The sequence below is a fragment of the Ixodes scapularis genome, unplaced genomic scaffold, assembly GCF_016920785.2.
Source record: "Ixodes scapularis isolate PalLabHiFi unplaced genomic scaffold, ASM1692078v2 PGA_scaffold6__148_contigs__length_123643588, whole genome shotgun sequence".
NCBI classification, from domain to species: Eukaryota; Metazoa; Arthropoda; class Arachnida; order Ixodida; family Ixodidae; genus Ixodes; species Ixodes scapularis.
Window position 1 is genome coordinate 41,560,942 of NW_024609881.1, and position 18,056 is coordinate 41,578,997.

Sequence of the window (18,056 nt, forward strand, 5' to 3'; positions counted from 1 at the left end):
TCTAAACCTGAAATTGTTGCATTGCATCCCCTCCCCATTTTTAGCAGAAAACGCATGAGCGATAAAAACGGGCGCCGCGTGCTGATCCCCATAGCCCAGAACGCTGTGACGTGGACCTATGCCAAGCCGTCACGACACAGCGTCCTCGCAAGTTGGTGTATGAAAGCCGCCGCGCGGAGCCCGTTTTTGTTGCTCGCGTGTTCCTTGCTTTTATTTTTAGAGCATGAAACTCGCAATACATGTTAACCCAGAGGCTGTGGGTTGAAGTCTTCCGCGTGTGACGCGCTACTTGCACGTCTGGATATTACACTTTTTTACAGGCCACTACTAACCTTACAGTTAGTAGTGGCCCGTCCCCCCGATTCCGTGACGGCGTAAAAGAGCAGAGGAATTCAGTTTCCCCGCTAAATTTAGCTGAAAGCTTTAAGTTACGTCACCCCTGCATCAATTCAGTTTCCATGCTAAATATAGCTGGAAAAAACAGCACAATCCTGCTTCCGCTGTCTAAACGCATCACGTCGCGTGATGGTCGAGTAATTTTATTTTGATTGATAGTCTTGGGAAACTATTTCGTCCTTCAGTATATTTATGGCAGCCACCAAGAAGAAGAACACCTGACCTGAAGACTCCAGATGGTCTCACTTCGAACGCCGGACAGAGTCAACTCGTCGTCCCACCCGTCTCCCGCAACCCCACGCTGCGGGTGCAAACGGGTCGATGCGCAGCCCGTCGTTTGGGCCTGTCAGAAGTTCCCCGGCCTAGTGCCTTTCACGAACCCGAGGAAGGAACGAAGCGGAGGCCGGGTTATGCAGCGAGGGCCTGAGCCAACAGCTGCTGCTGGGAACGGTTGCGGCGATATCATCCAAGGCCGGTAAAGCCCCCGAATAGGCGCAGACACCCATCGTTTTCCCTTCTTTTCTTTCCTTCTTGCAACGTCCACAAGTTGACCACAAAGAATGAACATTTTACAAACATTCAGTGTAATCTATGTCCCTCTTCTCTGTTCCTGTCCTTTTGTGCGCAACTGTAACCATGCTCAATCTATTCGAACACGTCAAACTGTCTTCATTACTAGAGTAATGCGCTTCGAAGTTAATACCATACCGTGCTGTGGGTAATTGGGTTGTGTGTGTGTTTATACAGGCTAGAACTTGGTCTGCCTCACAGGGGCGACGAGTCTCCCAGCTGTAGATGAGAAATTTAGCCAGTGCGGTACAGCCGCTAGCCTGGGGTCTTTAACGTGCGTCACGCAGTAGTGATACACGACCGCACGCCGGTACGATGCTCATCCAGATCGAAACGGGCAGGGGTGGGGCTCGAACCAAGAATCCCTGGTTTCTGCAGCGCGAGCTTTCGCTCCACGTGCTCCGAGCTGGTGTGCGCTAGACTACTCGGCCACCGATCCCGCTTTTTAAACATCGTAAACGTCTGATAAGTACCGTATTTATTCGAAAATCGACCAACCTCTTTGTGAGCAGTACCTGCGCGTTTCTTTCTCTGCACCTCTCAAGAATAGGCAATCATTACGATTTGTAGAAGAGTCCCGTCCAATGATGAGGCACCGACAACGTCAGAATGCAGAAATAAGATCTCTGTAAATCGCACATCTTTCTGTTTTGTTTATTACCATCGTTACTTGTGTTTCGCCTTTTGTCGGCGGTTTTAGTTAGACTTCATGTTTGGCCTGCGTGGGTTCTGTCGGAAGGTAGATACACGGGTCTGCTCATAAAAAGGACGACCTATTTTTGAATAAGGCAGTTAAAAGGAATCGCGAGCATTTGTGATCCTTTCCATGTCCAGCAATAACGACACTGTGTTTGACGTATCTCCTGGACTATATTCCAGAGACTTGTTATGTTTTAAAAAATAAAAATTGACACGGTGCGAGGAATGAACAGGTGCGGACTCCAGAATATATCTTTTTTTATATCAAAAATGTTAACTGAGGAGGCGTGAGGGATATTGTAACTGACAGATTATGTCAATCAAGCTCTCTGTACAGGGTAAAATACAATGCATTTATCGAACGAATCATATAAATCATAATTAGTTTTTTTTTCAATCATAATAACTTTGTTAAATTCAATGTAATTATAGAGTAGTGCTTGTTAATAACTACATCTATTTTTAAACGTGACAGACTGATGGATCAATCCCTTCGATCACTGAAAACTGTGGGAGGAAGGAATTAGTATAAATTTAATGTGCGGCTGAATTAACTTTTTTTATTGAGTAAACCGCGCCACCGTAGAACAAAAACAATCTAATATTTTTTTTATTCGGTGAAAAGCTTTGTTTATGTTTATTTTTTGCGTTCTTATTATTTTGCAAAGGACGTTACATTTCTAAAATTAGAGCCTTATATTTCGCGCTCTTATATAATTGCAGTAAGACGTCCCTTGATTTAAAAACATGATGAATGCAAAATCATAGCACCCAGTTTTAGATAAATTGAAAAAGAAATCATACCTGGGCATCTTTTTTTACCAAAAGCTTTTGACTTAAGTCATGGTCAAGAGCTACCAAATTTAATTCATGATTCAAACTGATCGAGACCATCATTGAATGGTGGTCTCAAAATATTACGTCAGTTTCTATTCAACAAAAAAAAAAAAAGAACGCGAGGTAAGAAAACAGATTACATTCAAAAGATTTTACGCAACAATTCACGAAACGACGTGTTTGGGTCCATTAAGCCTCTATTCACAAATCAACCCACAAGCTTAATATTTGACCTCCGTGGGCTCTGTTGGAAGGTGGATACACGGGTCTGCTCATAAAAAAAAACGACCTATTTTCGAATAAGGCAGTTAAAATGAATCGCGTGGATTTGGTCGGTGCGGACTGTAGAATATATATATTTTTTATATCAAAAATATTAACTTGGACGAGGCGCGATGGATTTTGTAAATGACAGATTATATTAATCAAGCTTTCTGTGCAGGGTAGAATACAATGCACTTACGAAAAAAGTCAAATGGATCATAATTAGTTTTTTTTTTCAATCATATTAAATTGGTTAGTCCAATGTAATTATAGAGTAGTGCTTGCTAATAACTAAATCTATTTTTAAAAGTGCAAGACAGATCGATCAATTCGTCCGATCACTAAAACGGTGCGGAAGAAGGAATTAGTATAAATTTAATGTGCGGCTGAATTAACAATTTTTATTGAGTAAACCATGCCTCAGTAGAACAAGAACAATCTTTAGCTGTTGTTTTTTTTATTCGGTGAAAAGCTTTATTTATGATTTATTTTTGCGCTCTTATTATTTTGCAAAGGACTTTACATTTTTAATGGTAGTGCCTTATATTTCCCGTTCTTATTTAATTGCATTAAGACGTTCCTACCGAGGTGGATGATAGAAAGAAAGCACAATATTCAAATTTGCTTGTAAAGACCACTGCTTTGTGTTCGCACCTAGACTAATATAAAGCTTTTTGTGCTTGATCATTCCTTGACTTAAAAACAAAATCAATCCCCATTCACAGCACCCAGTTTCAGATAAATCGAAAAAGAAATCATAGTTGGGCATCCTTTTTTACCAAAAGCTTTTGACTGGAGTCATGGTCAAGAGCTGTCAAATTTAAATCACGATTTAAATTGATTTCGACCATCATTGAATGATAGTCTCAAAATAGCACGGCAGTTTTCATTTGAGAATAAAAAAAAGAACGCAAGGTAAGAAAACACATTACATTCAAAATCTTTTTACGCAACAATTCAAGGAACGACGTGTTTGGGTCCATTAAGCCTTTATTCACTAAGCAACCCACTAGCTTCATACCTTGATAGGGAAAGAAAAACATTATTTGTTGCACGCGTAATGCTTAAAAAATATAAATTTAAAAGGGTCATGTAATGTTTTGTACGCTGAGACCATAAGGGTACAATGAAAAAGTTTTTGGAGCGGCCGGATATTTGTATATAGTTTTTGTCATTTAAATACGCGTATAGTTAGGTCACAACTGCGAACCTTTATGGGTATCTTCTTAAAAGAAGGGTGTCTCTAAACTGTATGAAACAAGACCAATAAAGATAAGGAAAATTTAGAGAGAAAAAAATCATTAACCCGTTTACGATTATAACACTCAAAACTCAAGAGTACATGTTCGCAGTTTTTCAGAGATCGCCTGCCGTTATCGTAATCCATATTTTTTTTGCCACTTATAATGAAGCTCCAAAAGCCTTCGCAACTGACGAGTTTACAACGTCTTCTGTTCATTCTCCCAGGAGCCACAAACTGTCATCGCATTTGAGGAATGCTGAGGATCTGTTGACGTTTAGCTGATATTTTTTAAACACCCTTAATGAAATGTCTTTCAGACATTCTTTGATAGAAACGCAATAAAGAGGGAACTCTAATGGCACACGAGTTCCGTAGTGAAACCACAGACACCGAAGGTATTTTTCATTCCACGAAGAGAGCATTCCACAGGAAAGGCAACGACCACATCCTTCAAGGGCCACCAACCGCTGCTTCCACATGTCACCTTGTGCGGTAAAAGAATCGTGTCCCGCACACTCATGAGATACCAGTAGTGAGCGAACGTAAGTGTTGCCGGTAAAATATGGCCCCGTTGCTGACCGCTTTCTAGGTAGCCGCAGAAAAATGCGATGAGTATTTTCTGCGATGACCGGGATGGACGAACGATGGGTGGCCGCGTTACGCAGCGAGGAAGTCAGACAATAGCTACTGCTGGCAACCAGAGCCACGATAGCATCCGAGGCCCGTAAAGCCCACGATTAGGCGCAGCCACCCATCGATCTCCCTATCTTTCTTCCCTTTCTTTGGGGTAAAAATATGTTTTCTTAACAACAATAACCAAGGGGTGTATTTGATATCCAAATTTAACAGTTTACAAACGTTCAGTATATTTTCTGCCCCTCTTCTGTAACTACTGTAACTGTAACTATGTTCAATCTGTAACAACTCGTCCAACTGTCTACATTGCTAAACTAATGCGCTTCCAAGTTAATACCATACGGTGTGGTGCGTCCGCTATTTAAACATCGTAAACTTCTATTAAGTACCGCATGTGTTCGAAAATATACCAACCTCTTTGTGAGCAATACCTGCGCGTTTTTTTCTCTGCAACTCTCAAGAAGAAACAAGCATTGCGATTTGTTTACCATTTCTTAGACCACCTGAGACTGGGTGGAAGAAACACGACAACCTCTCGAAATTCCAGACGTTGTCGTGTTTCCTCCACCCAGTCTCAGGTGGTCTAAAAATGGTAAACTTACACCAGCTCGCCTGAGCCCTAAATGTTTTTTCATTAATTGCGATTTGTCGAAGAGGCCCGGCATATGATGAGGCACCGACAACGTCAGAACAAAGAAATAAAAGATCCGTGTAAATTAGATATCTTTTGTTTATTTTACAACCAACTTTACCTCTGTTTCGCCATCAGCCGGCGTTTTTCTAAGTCTTAATGATTGACCTCCGTGGGTTCTGTTCGAAGGTAGATACACAGGTCTGGTCATAAAAAACAAAACGACCTATTTTCGAATACGGCAGTTAAAAGGAATCGCGTGCATTTGTGCTCCATTCCATCTCCAGCAATAACGAAACCTTCCTTGACGTATCTCCCGGCCTATGTTCCGCAAATTTTATATGTCAGAAAAGAAAAAAAAAATATAGCGGTACGAAGAATGAACGGGTGCAGACTGCAGAATATTTTTTTTTATTTCAAGATTGTTAACTTTGACAAGGGGTGATGGATTTTGTGAATCACATATTATGTTAATTAAGCTTTCTCTACAGGGTGTAAAATACTTCATTTATCGAACGAAAACAAATAAATCATGAATACGCTTTTTTCAGTCAGATTAACTCGGTTTAATTAAATGTAATTATAGAGTAGTGCTTGTTAATCACTACACGTATGTTTAAACGTGAACGATTAATCGATCTGTCGTTCCGATCACTGAAAACGCTGCGGAGGAAGGAATTAGTGTATATTCCAAGTGCGGCTGGATTAATATTTTTTTATTGAGCAAACCGTGTCTCTATAGAACAAAAACTGTCTAATATTTTTTATTCAGTAGAAAGCATTATTTTTTATTTTTGCGTTCTTATTGTTTTTCAGTAGAACATTAGATTTCTAGAGTTAGTGCCTTTATTTTGCGCGCTTAATTAATTGGAGTAAAACGTACCGTAACGTGGTGGACGATGGAAAGAAGGCACACTATTCCCATTTGCTCGTGAACACTACTGCTTTGTGTTCGCACTCAGACTGATATCAATCTTTCTGTGTTTGACCATTCTTTGATTTAAAAACAGAATAAATTCACACTCATAGCACCCAATAATATATAAAAAACATACTTTGGCATTCTTTATTACCAAAAAAGTTTCATTTAAATTAGGATCAAAGCTGTAAAATTTAAATCACGATTTAAATCACGATTAAGAACACAGTTTAGATAACACTGATTTTTATTCTCATCCCTGCTTCTCTACGATTCAATCCTATTGCTCTCCAACAACGCAATCAAGTTTTGCTGAGTGGGAAAATATTTTGACGTGCGGTCTATATGCAGGGTGCGTAGTATTTAGAAAAAAAATATATCTTTTCAGGCTATATTTCGCTCTGTGGAATATAAACCTCGGACATATTATCGTAAAAGAAATACGCTACCCTGTGTACTAGTGATCACAGAACGTTGTTTGAGTTGCCCGCTGACACGCTCCTATATTTTTTTTTTACATTGGGTGCCCAATTTTCTACCCTCAGAAGTCTTATGTTTCTATGCATGGAGAGATTGATAAGGAGCGGTGAAAGGGTGGGCCTTAATGTTTACACCCTGTTTTGACAAACATAAAAACGATTTTGTTTTCTATCGCACTGAAGAGTCCCTCTTTTAGATTTTCAATTAAGAGAATGGATTGTTCCTTATGGAATAAGGTTCTCAATCTATAGCGGTAATCTAAAATCGAAAGAAACACGAGGAAAGAGAACACGCAAGTTTCGAAACTTTCTCTACGCAACAGTTCAAGGAACGATGTGTTTGGGTGCATTAAGGCCGGTTCACACATGCAGCGAAGCGCTAATGCAGCGCTTCTCACGTGTCGTCCGCTACTTATTGTCTGCCATGAACAACAGTATTGATTGTGCGATAAAAAACTGGGGAACGCTCCCGTCAGCACGCGCTTAGCGCGAGGTCAGCGCTACACTTGTAGCGCTCACCTACATGTGTGAACAGGCCTTTAAGCTTTTATTCACTAATCAACCCCCAAGCTTAACAGCTTGATAGGAAAGGAGAAAATCCTTTCTTCCACCTGGAAACCTTAATAAAGTATAAATTTAAAGTGGCATGTAATCTCGTTTATGCTGAAACCATAAGGGTACAATAAAAAAGTTGTCGGACCGCGCGAATATTTGTATATATTTTTGACTTTTCAATAAACGTTCAAAGCGATAGTTAGGTCACGATTGCGAGCCTTTGTGGGTGTCCGTTTAAAAGAATAATCTTTCTAAGCTTTATAAAACAAGAATAAAACGAAAAAAAAAACAAGATTTAGAGAGAGCAAAAAATCATAAACCTGTTTCCGATAATAACACCCGAAACTCCGAAGTACAGTTGCCATATTTTAAAGATCCCCTGCCGTAATCGTAACCCCGATTTCTGTCGCCACTTACAATACAGCTCAAAATGCCGTACCCACTTCCGAGTTTACAAAGTCTTCAGTTTATTTTCCTCGGGGCGCGCAAAATGTCGTCACGTCTGAGGAATGCTCAGGTTCTGTTGACGTTTAGCTGTTTTTTTTTTTTTAACACTCATAATTAAATGGCTTTGATACACTTGTTGATAGAAACGCCATAAACAGAGAACTCTAATTGTATCCCAGTTCCGTAGTGAAACCCTAAACACCAAATATACTTTTTATTAAACGAAGAAAGCATTCCACAGGAAAGGCAACGACCACATCCTTGAAGGGAAACTAACCGCGGCTTTCAAATGACGCCTTCTCCGTACAAACAATCGTGTCCCACACACTGAAGAGATACCAGTAGTGAATTAAAGTAAGTGTTAAAATATGCCCTCGTTGCTTACAGTTCTCTAGGTAGCCACAGAAAAATGCGATGAGTATTTTCTGCGATGTCGCGATAAGAATATGGGCGGGACATTTCGCGCTCTCCGAACACACTTGTTTACGGCACACTTCAGTATTTCCTGAAAGCCAACCATAAAAGGGCTCCTTAACAAGGCTGCAGCACAGTCTTTACTCCATCAAGTCAGTCGAAGTATCTCTATCCACACACAGCATGAACACCTTTGTGAGTACACTTAGAGCGCGCAGAATATATTTTATGTGTAACGCAAAACACTTTAAACACGTTTTTATTTCCAGCGCATCAATAGTTAACCAGGTATCTTAACGAGGTATCGAAAGAACATGTGTGCTACGGTTGCGAGTCAAACTGGATAATTGGATGCACAAGATGAATACCGTCCGCGAGGCAATTAAATTACAAACTGGCGTGTTAGTGAAGTTCACTGCCCGCGATTCCACAAGAACATTATTATCAGCCGTGGAGGTTGTTCTCTTTTAGTGTTCTAGAACGGCGCTCTTAACCGATTTTCTGCATAAAGCTAAATATTCATCGTAGATTAATATGCAACATGCTCCACCAATTGAATGATGTTTCAAGTCTCCCACGATAACTTCATCCGAGTAGTCGGTATTCACTGACAGCAAAGTCAATTTCATTCTGCTAAGGGCACGCTGAACGAAGCCCTTATGATCCCATCCACAGCGGGCACCCCGCACCAAGAGTGGTCGGTTTATGCCAGGTGATACTCGGGTAGTCGGTGTCCGGATGCGCTTCGAACAATGAGCTCAAAAATGTTGTCCACGTGTTTACACCCTTAGTGTCTAGGTTAAAACCAGTTCCATTATGCTCATCCAGACCGCCCTCGTGCCCTGCCTCGTCCTGCTGGCCGCCTGCTGCCAGGCCGGATACGTGGCACCATACGCCCACCACGCTGCTGCAGTCCAGGTCCCCGTGGCCACCACGGTGGTGCGTCAGCCGGTGGTGGAACACCACAGCGAGGTGGCCTACGTGCCACCCCACGCCCACGGGTACACCATCAGCCAGAAGAAGGTCGTCCACCCAAAGACAATCGTCACCAAGCACGACCCATTCATTGGGTGAGTCAAGTCCGTCTTTCTAGAAGACAAGGACAAATTTAGAATCAATCTCGTTGGAAACATTACAGTGCATAGGTTGAAACCTGGACCTCAATTGTGAATTATTTTCTCCACTACCATCACGTGCTTTGTTAGTAATCTTGCATTCCAGGCAGCATTCTAGTGTGTATTGGGAAATAATGTATTACTTCAACGTTTATTAAAATTACTGGGGCAGCCTCCACTGCGCACAAGTTGGTTGAAACTTAAGTTGCCATGAACGAACATTGCATATCATATTAGTTTCTCGCTCTCTACAAGTCGACACCGACTATAATAAGTTTCTTATGTGCGAAAACAAATAGTTGTTGTTTTTAATGAGTGAATTAGGTTGTTCTATCATAATATTTATAAAAAAAAGACGTCTAGCCGCATTCTTACGTTAAAGCTCATGGCCTAGAAGTGCTCTTCTGAGCGACAACGGATTTTTTCTTGGGACTAACCCAATTGAATTGCTCTCCCAAACGCAGCACCTACCACCAGGCCGAGGTGCACCACGCTCCAGTGGTGACCGGCTCTCACAGTTCCGTGCACCAGAGCCGAGGTGGACACTTCGTGCACCGACCAGTTGGCACCGTCGTCTACTAGAGGAACCCACTCCCTAAGTCACCATTTGTCTAAAATACTCATCCACGCTTGAAGCACAATAAATGCAACTCACTCTTCGTTTGAAGAAGTGACGTATCATTGTGATATTTGGTCAACCATGTTTTCCAAACATCTAAACCACAACCTGCGTGTTTTAAGCTATCAACGTCTATTGCGCATGTGGTGGTTATTCGATTGCATTATTCGACTTAACAATTTTATTGTATATTGTGTAGCAACATATGGGAATAAACCATCTGACTGACACATTCAGAACTGCGCAGGAGGGTAAATATTTTGGACGAACCAATCATTATTTCTGTAGGTACCAAAGCGTGCATGAAGCTGTGCTCTGAGCAAGTGTCCTAGCAAGTGCTCTTAAATGCGCCTTAAAAAAAAGTTCGTGTGTCTACTTTCAAGCTCAACACTCGGAGAGCCAATCACCGCTACTTGCGGAGGCAGCCCAGCGAATGACGATGCCGAAACATATCTTTAGACCGAAACACGCAGTCTGAGTTGTGACATTAAGCAATGCATGTGTGACGTTTTGCATTGCTTAATGTCACAACTCAGACTGCGTTTTTTGGTCTAAACATATCTTTCCGCATCGTCATTCGCTGAGCTGTCTCCGTAAGTTGCGATGATTGGCACTCCGCGTGCTGTCCGGAAAAGCAGACTCACAGGCTTTTTTTAGGGTGCACGAGGTGCGCAAGGAGCTATCTTGCGACTTTCAAAAATGCAAAAAGGGGGGATTTTCGTCCATCTCGATTACCGCTCCGATGCCAATCAGATGGCAGAAAGAGTTGGTAAAACTGTTAAGAACAAATCACGATGTTCAGTGTGTCGGGAACATAACAAGCGGGAACATAACAAAGACCTGCGATTTTTCAGTGTGTCGAAAACTACAAACTCCCCAGTTTCTAAAGGTGACAAATAACGGATAACCGTAACTTTTTTAACACAGAAGGGGGGACCCAAATATAACTGTAATAAATTTCTCGAGGGTGGCGGGGCCGTTCGTAGTACCAGCCTCCGCCGCTACCAGCGCGTATTGGCATCTCTTCCAAGTCCGTTTGCAGACCGAAGTCTTCTGCTAAAGTTCTAGCGACGTGTTGCAAATTTTTTGCCCAAAGCGCCTCAAAATCATGTCTCGTTTCTTAAAATGCCTGAGTTGAAAGAACAGCGTGCGGTCGTAAACTTTTTGCAGATATATAATGAAAACAGCGGAAACGATCGCAAGAACAGGTAAAAGGAGGGACACAGACGCAGCGCCAGACTTGTACGTAACTAAGGTTACTCTAGTTTAAATACTTTCCCGAGTAGTTTAGTAACTTTAAATCACATTTTACTTTCGGTAATAATTAGTTTTCTTTAATTGCTTTTCCGAAGTAACTTCTACTCTAGTTACGAATTACTTTTCTAGTTTTAGTTGTAGGTTTGCTGTTCAAGAAACATTCCTGCACAAAAATTAGTGGACGGACACGTCGCAAGTGAGGCCCAGTAAATGAGGGATTAACGCAGAAAACTGGCATTTCTTTGTGTCCCGACTAAGGAAACGCATCAACATAAGAAGACAAATAACGGAAAAAAAGAACTAGTCATAGGGGCCTAGCGGAGTCACTTTGTAAATTATCCAGGAACCCCCTTAGCATACTTGACAACGGTACCCTTTTCCTGTGATAAGGTGTATATTGGGCAGACGGACACATGTATCATTGTTAGAGCTCGGGAGAATTCTCTGTCTTTGGGGTATTCACCTTTGCGTCACCTAGCCGTTCATTGAGATACATGTGGCTGTTCACCTTGGCTAAGTGACAATGAAATTTTGGCTACACCTTCGCAACAAATGGCTAGGGAAATTCACGGAGTATTATACATTCGGCAACACGGTCCCGATCCATGCGTAAGTTCAGAGTTAGGTAAGCTATCCAGTGAAGAGTTAGAGTTTGTTCGTAGTTTGGGCACGTTTGTCTCAAATCTTTGTTTCAGCTTCCATGGGAACGATACTATGGCTACAAGAGCGTACATGCAGCCAAAAAACGGTGACCACACACTACGAGGCCGCGTGCGAAAGAGGTACGCACAGATATGAGGCAAATGTTGTTTTCTCAGCCCAAAACAAACTAAGTAGATCATGTTCCGAATTATGTGTACGAACGGACGGAAAGACAAAATCAAAACATAACATATGTAAGGTAAAGCTTTAGAAAAAGTTTCTGTCGTGCGTAAAAGGCGTCGTTTATCACATTCCCTTCTCTTGTGGGCGCACTTATATCGGGCAGTCTGGTAGGTGCTTAAACATCCGCCCCAGGGAGCACCACAGCTCATTTCCAAGATTGCGGGTGCAAACCACGCTTAGAAGACACCAGTATATTATATCGACACCACGAGCAAACACGTCGAGAGATAGCGGAAGCCTACAATATCACGAAAAACAACAGTTCGTGTGTGAGCCAACCTTCGGTAAGTCTGACCCCCACCGAGGTTGGCTTTCTGGATTCAGGTTAAGAACAGCTCCTGAGGAAAGAAAGAAGAAAATAAGTACTACAATCGGATGAAAAAGAAAGAAGGTGGCATATTCCACAAGGGCGCCCAGCAAGCGCGCGAACTTTTGACTTCATGTTTTTCATTTCATTGTCTTTCTTATGTTGTATTAACAAACCAGTTGATAGTGAGCACTCGTCTGGCTTCTCTTCGTATCTTGTCCTCGTCCCACTCGCGCTGTTTTTCAACAAGAAGTCAGTAAACCATCCTCCTACTAAATGTTCGCATTTATTCATCAAATATACGCAGTTAGCAAAGAACAAAATAAATAGACCAAGCTTTTCTTCGTTTCTCTTCCAAACTACTAGAGTATCGTACATTTGTGGAAGGCCACGTAAATGAAAATATATGGAGTTTATTGAACAGCAACGCCATATCGTAAAATCGGGCTGGCCAATAAAAAAAAGCGCTTCGTATTTGTAAAAAAGTTCAATTTTGAGCACTCATCATTCCTTTACTGGAAATGCAACGTTTTTTTGTTGTTTTTTTTGTCTTCTTTAACGCGCACGCTTCACGTTTTCAAGTCCTCTCACGCAGGGGTGCAACAGTGTGCCGCACTCTTATGAGATGCCGGTAGGGCGTGAATCTCAATCTCAGTGTTGCCGGTAAACTTCGCTCCGGTTGCTTACCGCTAGCAGCCGAGGTCGTCGCAAGATAACACGATGAGTAGCCTCTGCGGTATGGACACAAAACTATGGGTAAGACGCACTGCGATCTGCAACCATACATGTTTACGATACAATCCACTGCTTCCTCATAGCTGGCCATAAAATGATCTCCGTCCCCAACCTGCAACAAAGTCTGTACTAAGGAAGTAACCCACTGGGTCTCCCCGTCCACAGACAGCATGACCTGTTATAAAAATTAAATAGCCCAAAGGTTAGACAAAGGACAAAGGACAGATCATGTAGACTGGACAAGCGCTGTCCTGTCTACATGTTCTGTCCTTTGTCCTTTGACTAACCTTTGCGCTATTTAATTTTTATAACATGCATATCCAACTAGCCCACCTCAGTATCTTAGTACAGCATGACCTGTTTCGTAAGAATGCCAAGTGCGGTGTGTGAGCTCGGAGTTTTAGACCAGTAGCCAAAAGAGACATTTATTTGTGCAGCTATGAAAGTTTTATTTCTGTAACGCAGGAACATTTGACATTTTTATTACAATTAGTTCATTCCCGCGGGTTTTAGAGGTTGAAGGAGAGATTGCCAGACATTTCAGCGTTCCACCCCTATTTCGAACCTATTTTTTAGCTTAATGCTCGAGTACCGTCTTTAATGATATTTGAAAACAAGACGGTAGACCAGTTCGCTGCTGCTTAGTTCACATCAGCAACATGTACCACTTCAAACCACCTTTTACCCGTTTGGCCTGGTGAACGAGACTCTGGTATTTTAAAGTTCCACCATCATGGTAAATATTAGTCACAATCAAAAACACACATGCTCTTCAACATACAGTGTCGTTGCATGTATCCGCGGGTATATTAATTTAAGCAGGCGGTATTCACTAATAATAATAGTTTTTTTTTTCTCGTTTCTGCTGAGCATGCATTCAATGCGGGCTTCCGTAGCGCTTCCTTCCTGAGCGTGTAAACTCTAGGGTGGCTTCATGTGCGCTTTGCTTAGGGTGGTGACATCTCGCCATTTTGTCTCACACGTTTATTTTTATTTTTTGTTCAGAAGCGCGTGAAAAGAACGTGGCCCTGCACACGTTTGTGGCGTTGACTGTATTATGGTGCCATTTTGTTTTCGCTGATTTCTTTGTATTTTCCCCGTGAGCGCGTGCTGTCAGCATCGGGTACCACAAAGGGTGGCATCACCCTAAACTGAAGGACATTGAGGCACCGTAGTAAACTCTTAAAAAGGCTCATACGTCTACTTTCCCGCACGACACTCCGAGAGCCAATCACCGCAACTTACGGAGGCAGCTCAGCCAGTGAATTGCAGAAACATATGTTTAGACCAAAAAAAAAGCGCAGTCTGAGTTCTGACATTAACCAATGCAAAACGTCACGCTTGCATTGGTTAATGTCACAACTCAGACTGCGTTTTTGTAGCGTAAGCTACACTGGCCGAGGTTGAGCAGTTTCGCGTGGCTGTCAAACAGCCGTGCTGCGCAAACGCGAGGAGCTGCTTCTGCGTGCTAGACAAGGGCGCTTGCCTCCACATCCTTCTTCCGGACATCGTATCTGTGTCGCGTAAGCTTCTCTGTGGAGTTCTTACTTTCGCCAACTTAGAAGGCCGGGCGATCTTTTCATGACTCAACGAAGAGCCGCTTTCGCCAATTCCTCTCCAAGCCTTGGGCCCTTTCTTTGGGGGTCAATCCTTCGGAAGGGGGAGGCGACGATCGATTGTCGACACGGGCTTATGAGTCACCGCAATCCCGTAGCGACCGAGGGGTCGGGAAAGGGCCTCGCTGGTGCCGCTAGTGTAGGGGACACAGACGCGATCGGAAGGGGGATTACTGCGTTCGAGGGGTGGATGCCTCGATTCCTCCAGTATCCGAAAAATAAACCGCCGAGGGTAGCCGTTCTTGCGGAGATCCATGTTACGACCTTGATTTCCTCCTGGAGGCTCTTCTTTGTGGAGCAGGCGGCGAAGGCGCGCCAGCAGAGAACAGAGGTCACCGACGCTTTATGATATCGGGGGTGGTGGGAATCAAACCCCAAGTATCTGCCGGTATGGGTTGGCTTCCTGTAAACAAAGAAGCTTAGCCCACTGCCACTCCCCGTTATTGTACTAACCAGCGATAGATGGCGCCACGTCTACCAGCGGTGCCGCGGTCTGAGCAGGAGCGCGGAGCGTGCGATATAAAAGATCATACGTTCGAATTTCCATGCTCGCCGATGCGTATTGTTTCTTATTTGGTGGCAGCGATTTAAGCCAAATTAGTTCGGAGCGGTTTAAGGAAACGAAACAACGCTGGACAGTAGGCCCGGAGAAGGTGACGACCACGAAGAACGCCAAAGTGAGCGAACAGCAATCACCATGACAAGCCTGCTACCGCCCCCGAAACGGCTAGACAAGGCAAGCGAACCCTGGAACGCATGGAAGTGGCTAATAGGATTCTAGCTGTTTGCGGTAGCAACCCACCTGATGGACCAACCTGACAAAGTGCAAGCAGCAACACGTTTAGTCTGCATCAGAGAAGAAGGTAGGCGAATTTACACTACCTTCACATTCGATAACGAGGAAGGCAGAGAGAAACTCGAAGTCCTGAAGAATAACTTCGCGGCGCGCATGAAGCCAGCGTTCAACCTCACGTACCAAGAATTCATCTCTGGGAAAAGAGACCAAAAAGAAGGTGAGAAATTTGATGAGTGGTTGACCGAACTGAGGGTGCTTGTGCACAACTGCGAGTACGGCGACGTCGAAGAAAGTATGCTAAGAAGCCGAATAATACTCGGAACTAAAGACAGGCAGCTGCAGCAGAAACTGATTAACGAAAATCCTACCTTTGACAAAGTCCTGGAGATATGCCGAACAAGGGAACGAACTTAAGAACAGGTCAAAAAAATCCACGGAAAGGACGAGCGACACGAGGACCCACTGGCAGTAAAGGTGCTTAGATGATCGGACCAAGCCACGTGCCACTGTTTCGGCTTCGTTCGTCACGCGAGCACGTGCGCAGCTACCGGAAAACCGTGCCTCATTTGAGGCGAGCTAGGCCACTTTGCAAAATGCTGCAAGGGCGGGACCCACACATCAGACGGCCGTCAGCGACGCCAGACGCAAAAAGGACGAAAATTTGATCCCAAAGTACGACAACTAGAGCGCGAGGATACGTTTGACAGCGATGAAGATTATCTGCTGTGCCGTTTAACTGTAGATAATACAGAGAAAGAAGACCGATGGAGCGAGACAGTCACAATAGAAAAAGATAGCGCACGCTGCAAGCTCGACACCGGGGCAAACCGCTCAATCATCCCTGAGAGACTGCTCCATTTAATATCAAACAAAAAAATCCGTAAGTGCGATACCACACTGTCATCATTTTTTGGCCACAAGAGAAAAGCATGTGGAAGAACAACACTGACAGTATCGAATGGAGCCAGAACTGTCCAGGAGGAGTTCTTTGTGGTCAAGGAAGAGGTACCAGTGACGTTGGGAGGAGAAATGAATGAAAAACTTGGAGTGATCAAGCGTCTGGCATCAGTGTCAACAGAACACGAAGACACGAATGCAGCATGTACAAACCTTTGTGACCCTGCCGGACCATACGCAGACGTTTTTCGCGTACTTTGAAAGGTCAAGGAATTTGTGTACAACATGAAGGTGAAGCCAGGTTCACAAGGCGTCATTCGCACAGCCATGAAGGTGCCTGTGGCACTGCAAGAAAAGGTCAAGTGCGAACTTCAAAGAATGGAGAACCAGTGAGTTCTGACGAAAGTAAAAGAACAGACAGAGTGGGCCAGTTTCATGGTAGTTGTCGCAAAGAATGACAAAGTGCGCATCTGCATGGACCCAGTTGACCTGAATCAAGCCCTGAGGAGAGAACACTACCCGGTGACAACAATGGATGACATTGCCGTTCGAATCGCGGGAGCGAAAGTGTTCTCTGCGCTAGACGCATTCTCGGGATTCTGGCAGATCGAACTTGATGAAGAGAGTTCAAAGTTGTGCACCATGAGTACTCCGTATGGAAGGTACAGGTTTAAAAGAATGCCCTTCGGAATAAGCAAAGCACCTGAAGTTTTTCAGCGTGTCATGAACGAAGTACTAGATGGACTCACAGGAACAGCAGTCGTGAAGGACGACATATTGGTGTGGGGAAAGACCCGCCAGGAACATGACGAGAATCTTCGACACTTGCTCCAACGCTGCCGAGAGGTAAATCTACGACTTAACCCAAGAAAGATCCAATTTGCCAAGACAGAAGTTCGCTACCTCGGACAAGTGCTGACTGGAGATGGAGTGGCTGTTGGCCAAGAGAGAATCAAAGCCATACTGTAGGTCAATGAACCAAAAGATCGCAACGAACTTCGAACATTTCTCAGAATGATCACCCACTTGTCGAGCTTCATACCACGTCTTTCCGAGCGTGCGGCACCACTACGAGAACTGCTGAAGAAAGAGATCGCATGGGTATGGACCGAAGATCAACAAAGAAGTTTCGAAGACCTGCGAGACGCTTTGACGAAGGCACCAGTGCTGGCTTACTACACTGCAGAAAAGCCGATTACGCTGTCAGTCGACGCAAGCCAATACGGAGTACGGGCCGTTATAACCCAGGACGGAAGACCAATAGCGTACTCATCAAAATATATGACCGCGGCACAAACGAAATATGCGCAGATCGAGGAAGAGATCCTGGCCATTGTTCATGGTTGCAGCACCTGAACTTTTTCAGCGTGTCATGAACGAAGTACTAGATGGACTCACAGGAACAGCAGTCGTGATGGACGACATATTGGTGTGGAGAAAGACCCGTCAGGAACATGACGAGAATCTTCGACACTTGCCCCAACGCTGCCGAGAGGTTAATCTAAGACTTAATGCAAAGAAGATCCAAAGTTCCACCATTACATATTCGGCCAACCAAACGTAACAGTAGAATCCGGTCACAGGCCGTTACAGGCTATTTACATGAAACTGTTGCATCAGTGCCCGATATAACTGCAGCGGATGAAGATGGCTCTCCAAAGACACTCATTGGAAGTAAAATTCATAGCTGGAAATGACTTGCAGCTAGCGGACGCACTGCCACGCTTTCCCACGAAGTA

At 43.6% G+C, this 18,056-nt stretch overlaps 1 protein-coding gene across 1 annotated transcript; it reads left to right on the forward strand.

Annotated features, from left to right (window-relative positions):
• Positions 1-8,273: 8,273 nt before the first annotated feature.
• Positions 8,274-9,787, forward strand: LOC115332035. Its single transcript, XM_029994313.3, has 3 exons — positions 8,274-8,285; positions 8,919-9,160; positions 9,670-9,787. Exons 1-3 carry the CDS (start codon positions 8,274-8,276, stop codon positions 9,785-9,787), a joined length of 372 nt encoding a protein of 123 aa, XP_029850173.2.
• The last annotated feature ends 8,269 nt before the right edge of the window (positions 9,788-18,056 follow it).

Bases quoted from the DNA above. Each gene is read 5' to 3' on its own strand.
- LOC115332035 (XM_029994313.3), top strand. The intron at 9,161-9,669 runs GTGAGTCAAGTC...TCCCAAACGCAG, and splicing joins AAGCACGACCCATTCATTGG to CACCTACCACCAGGCCGAGG.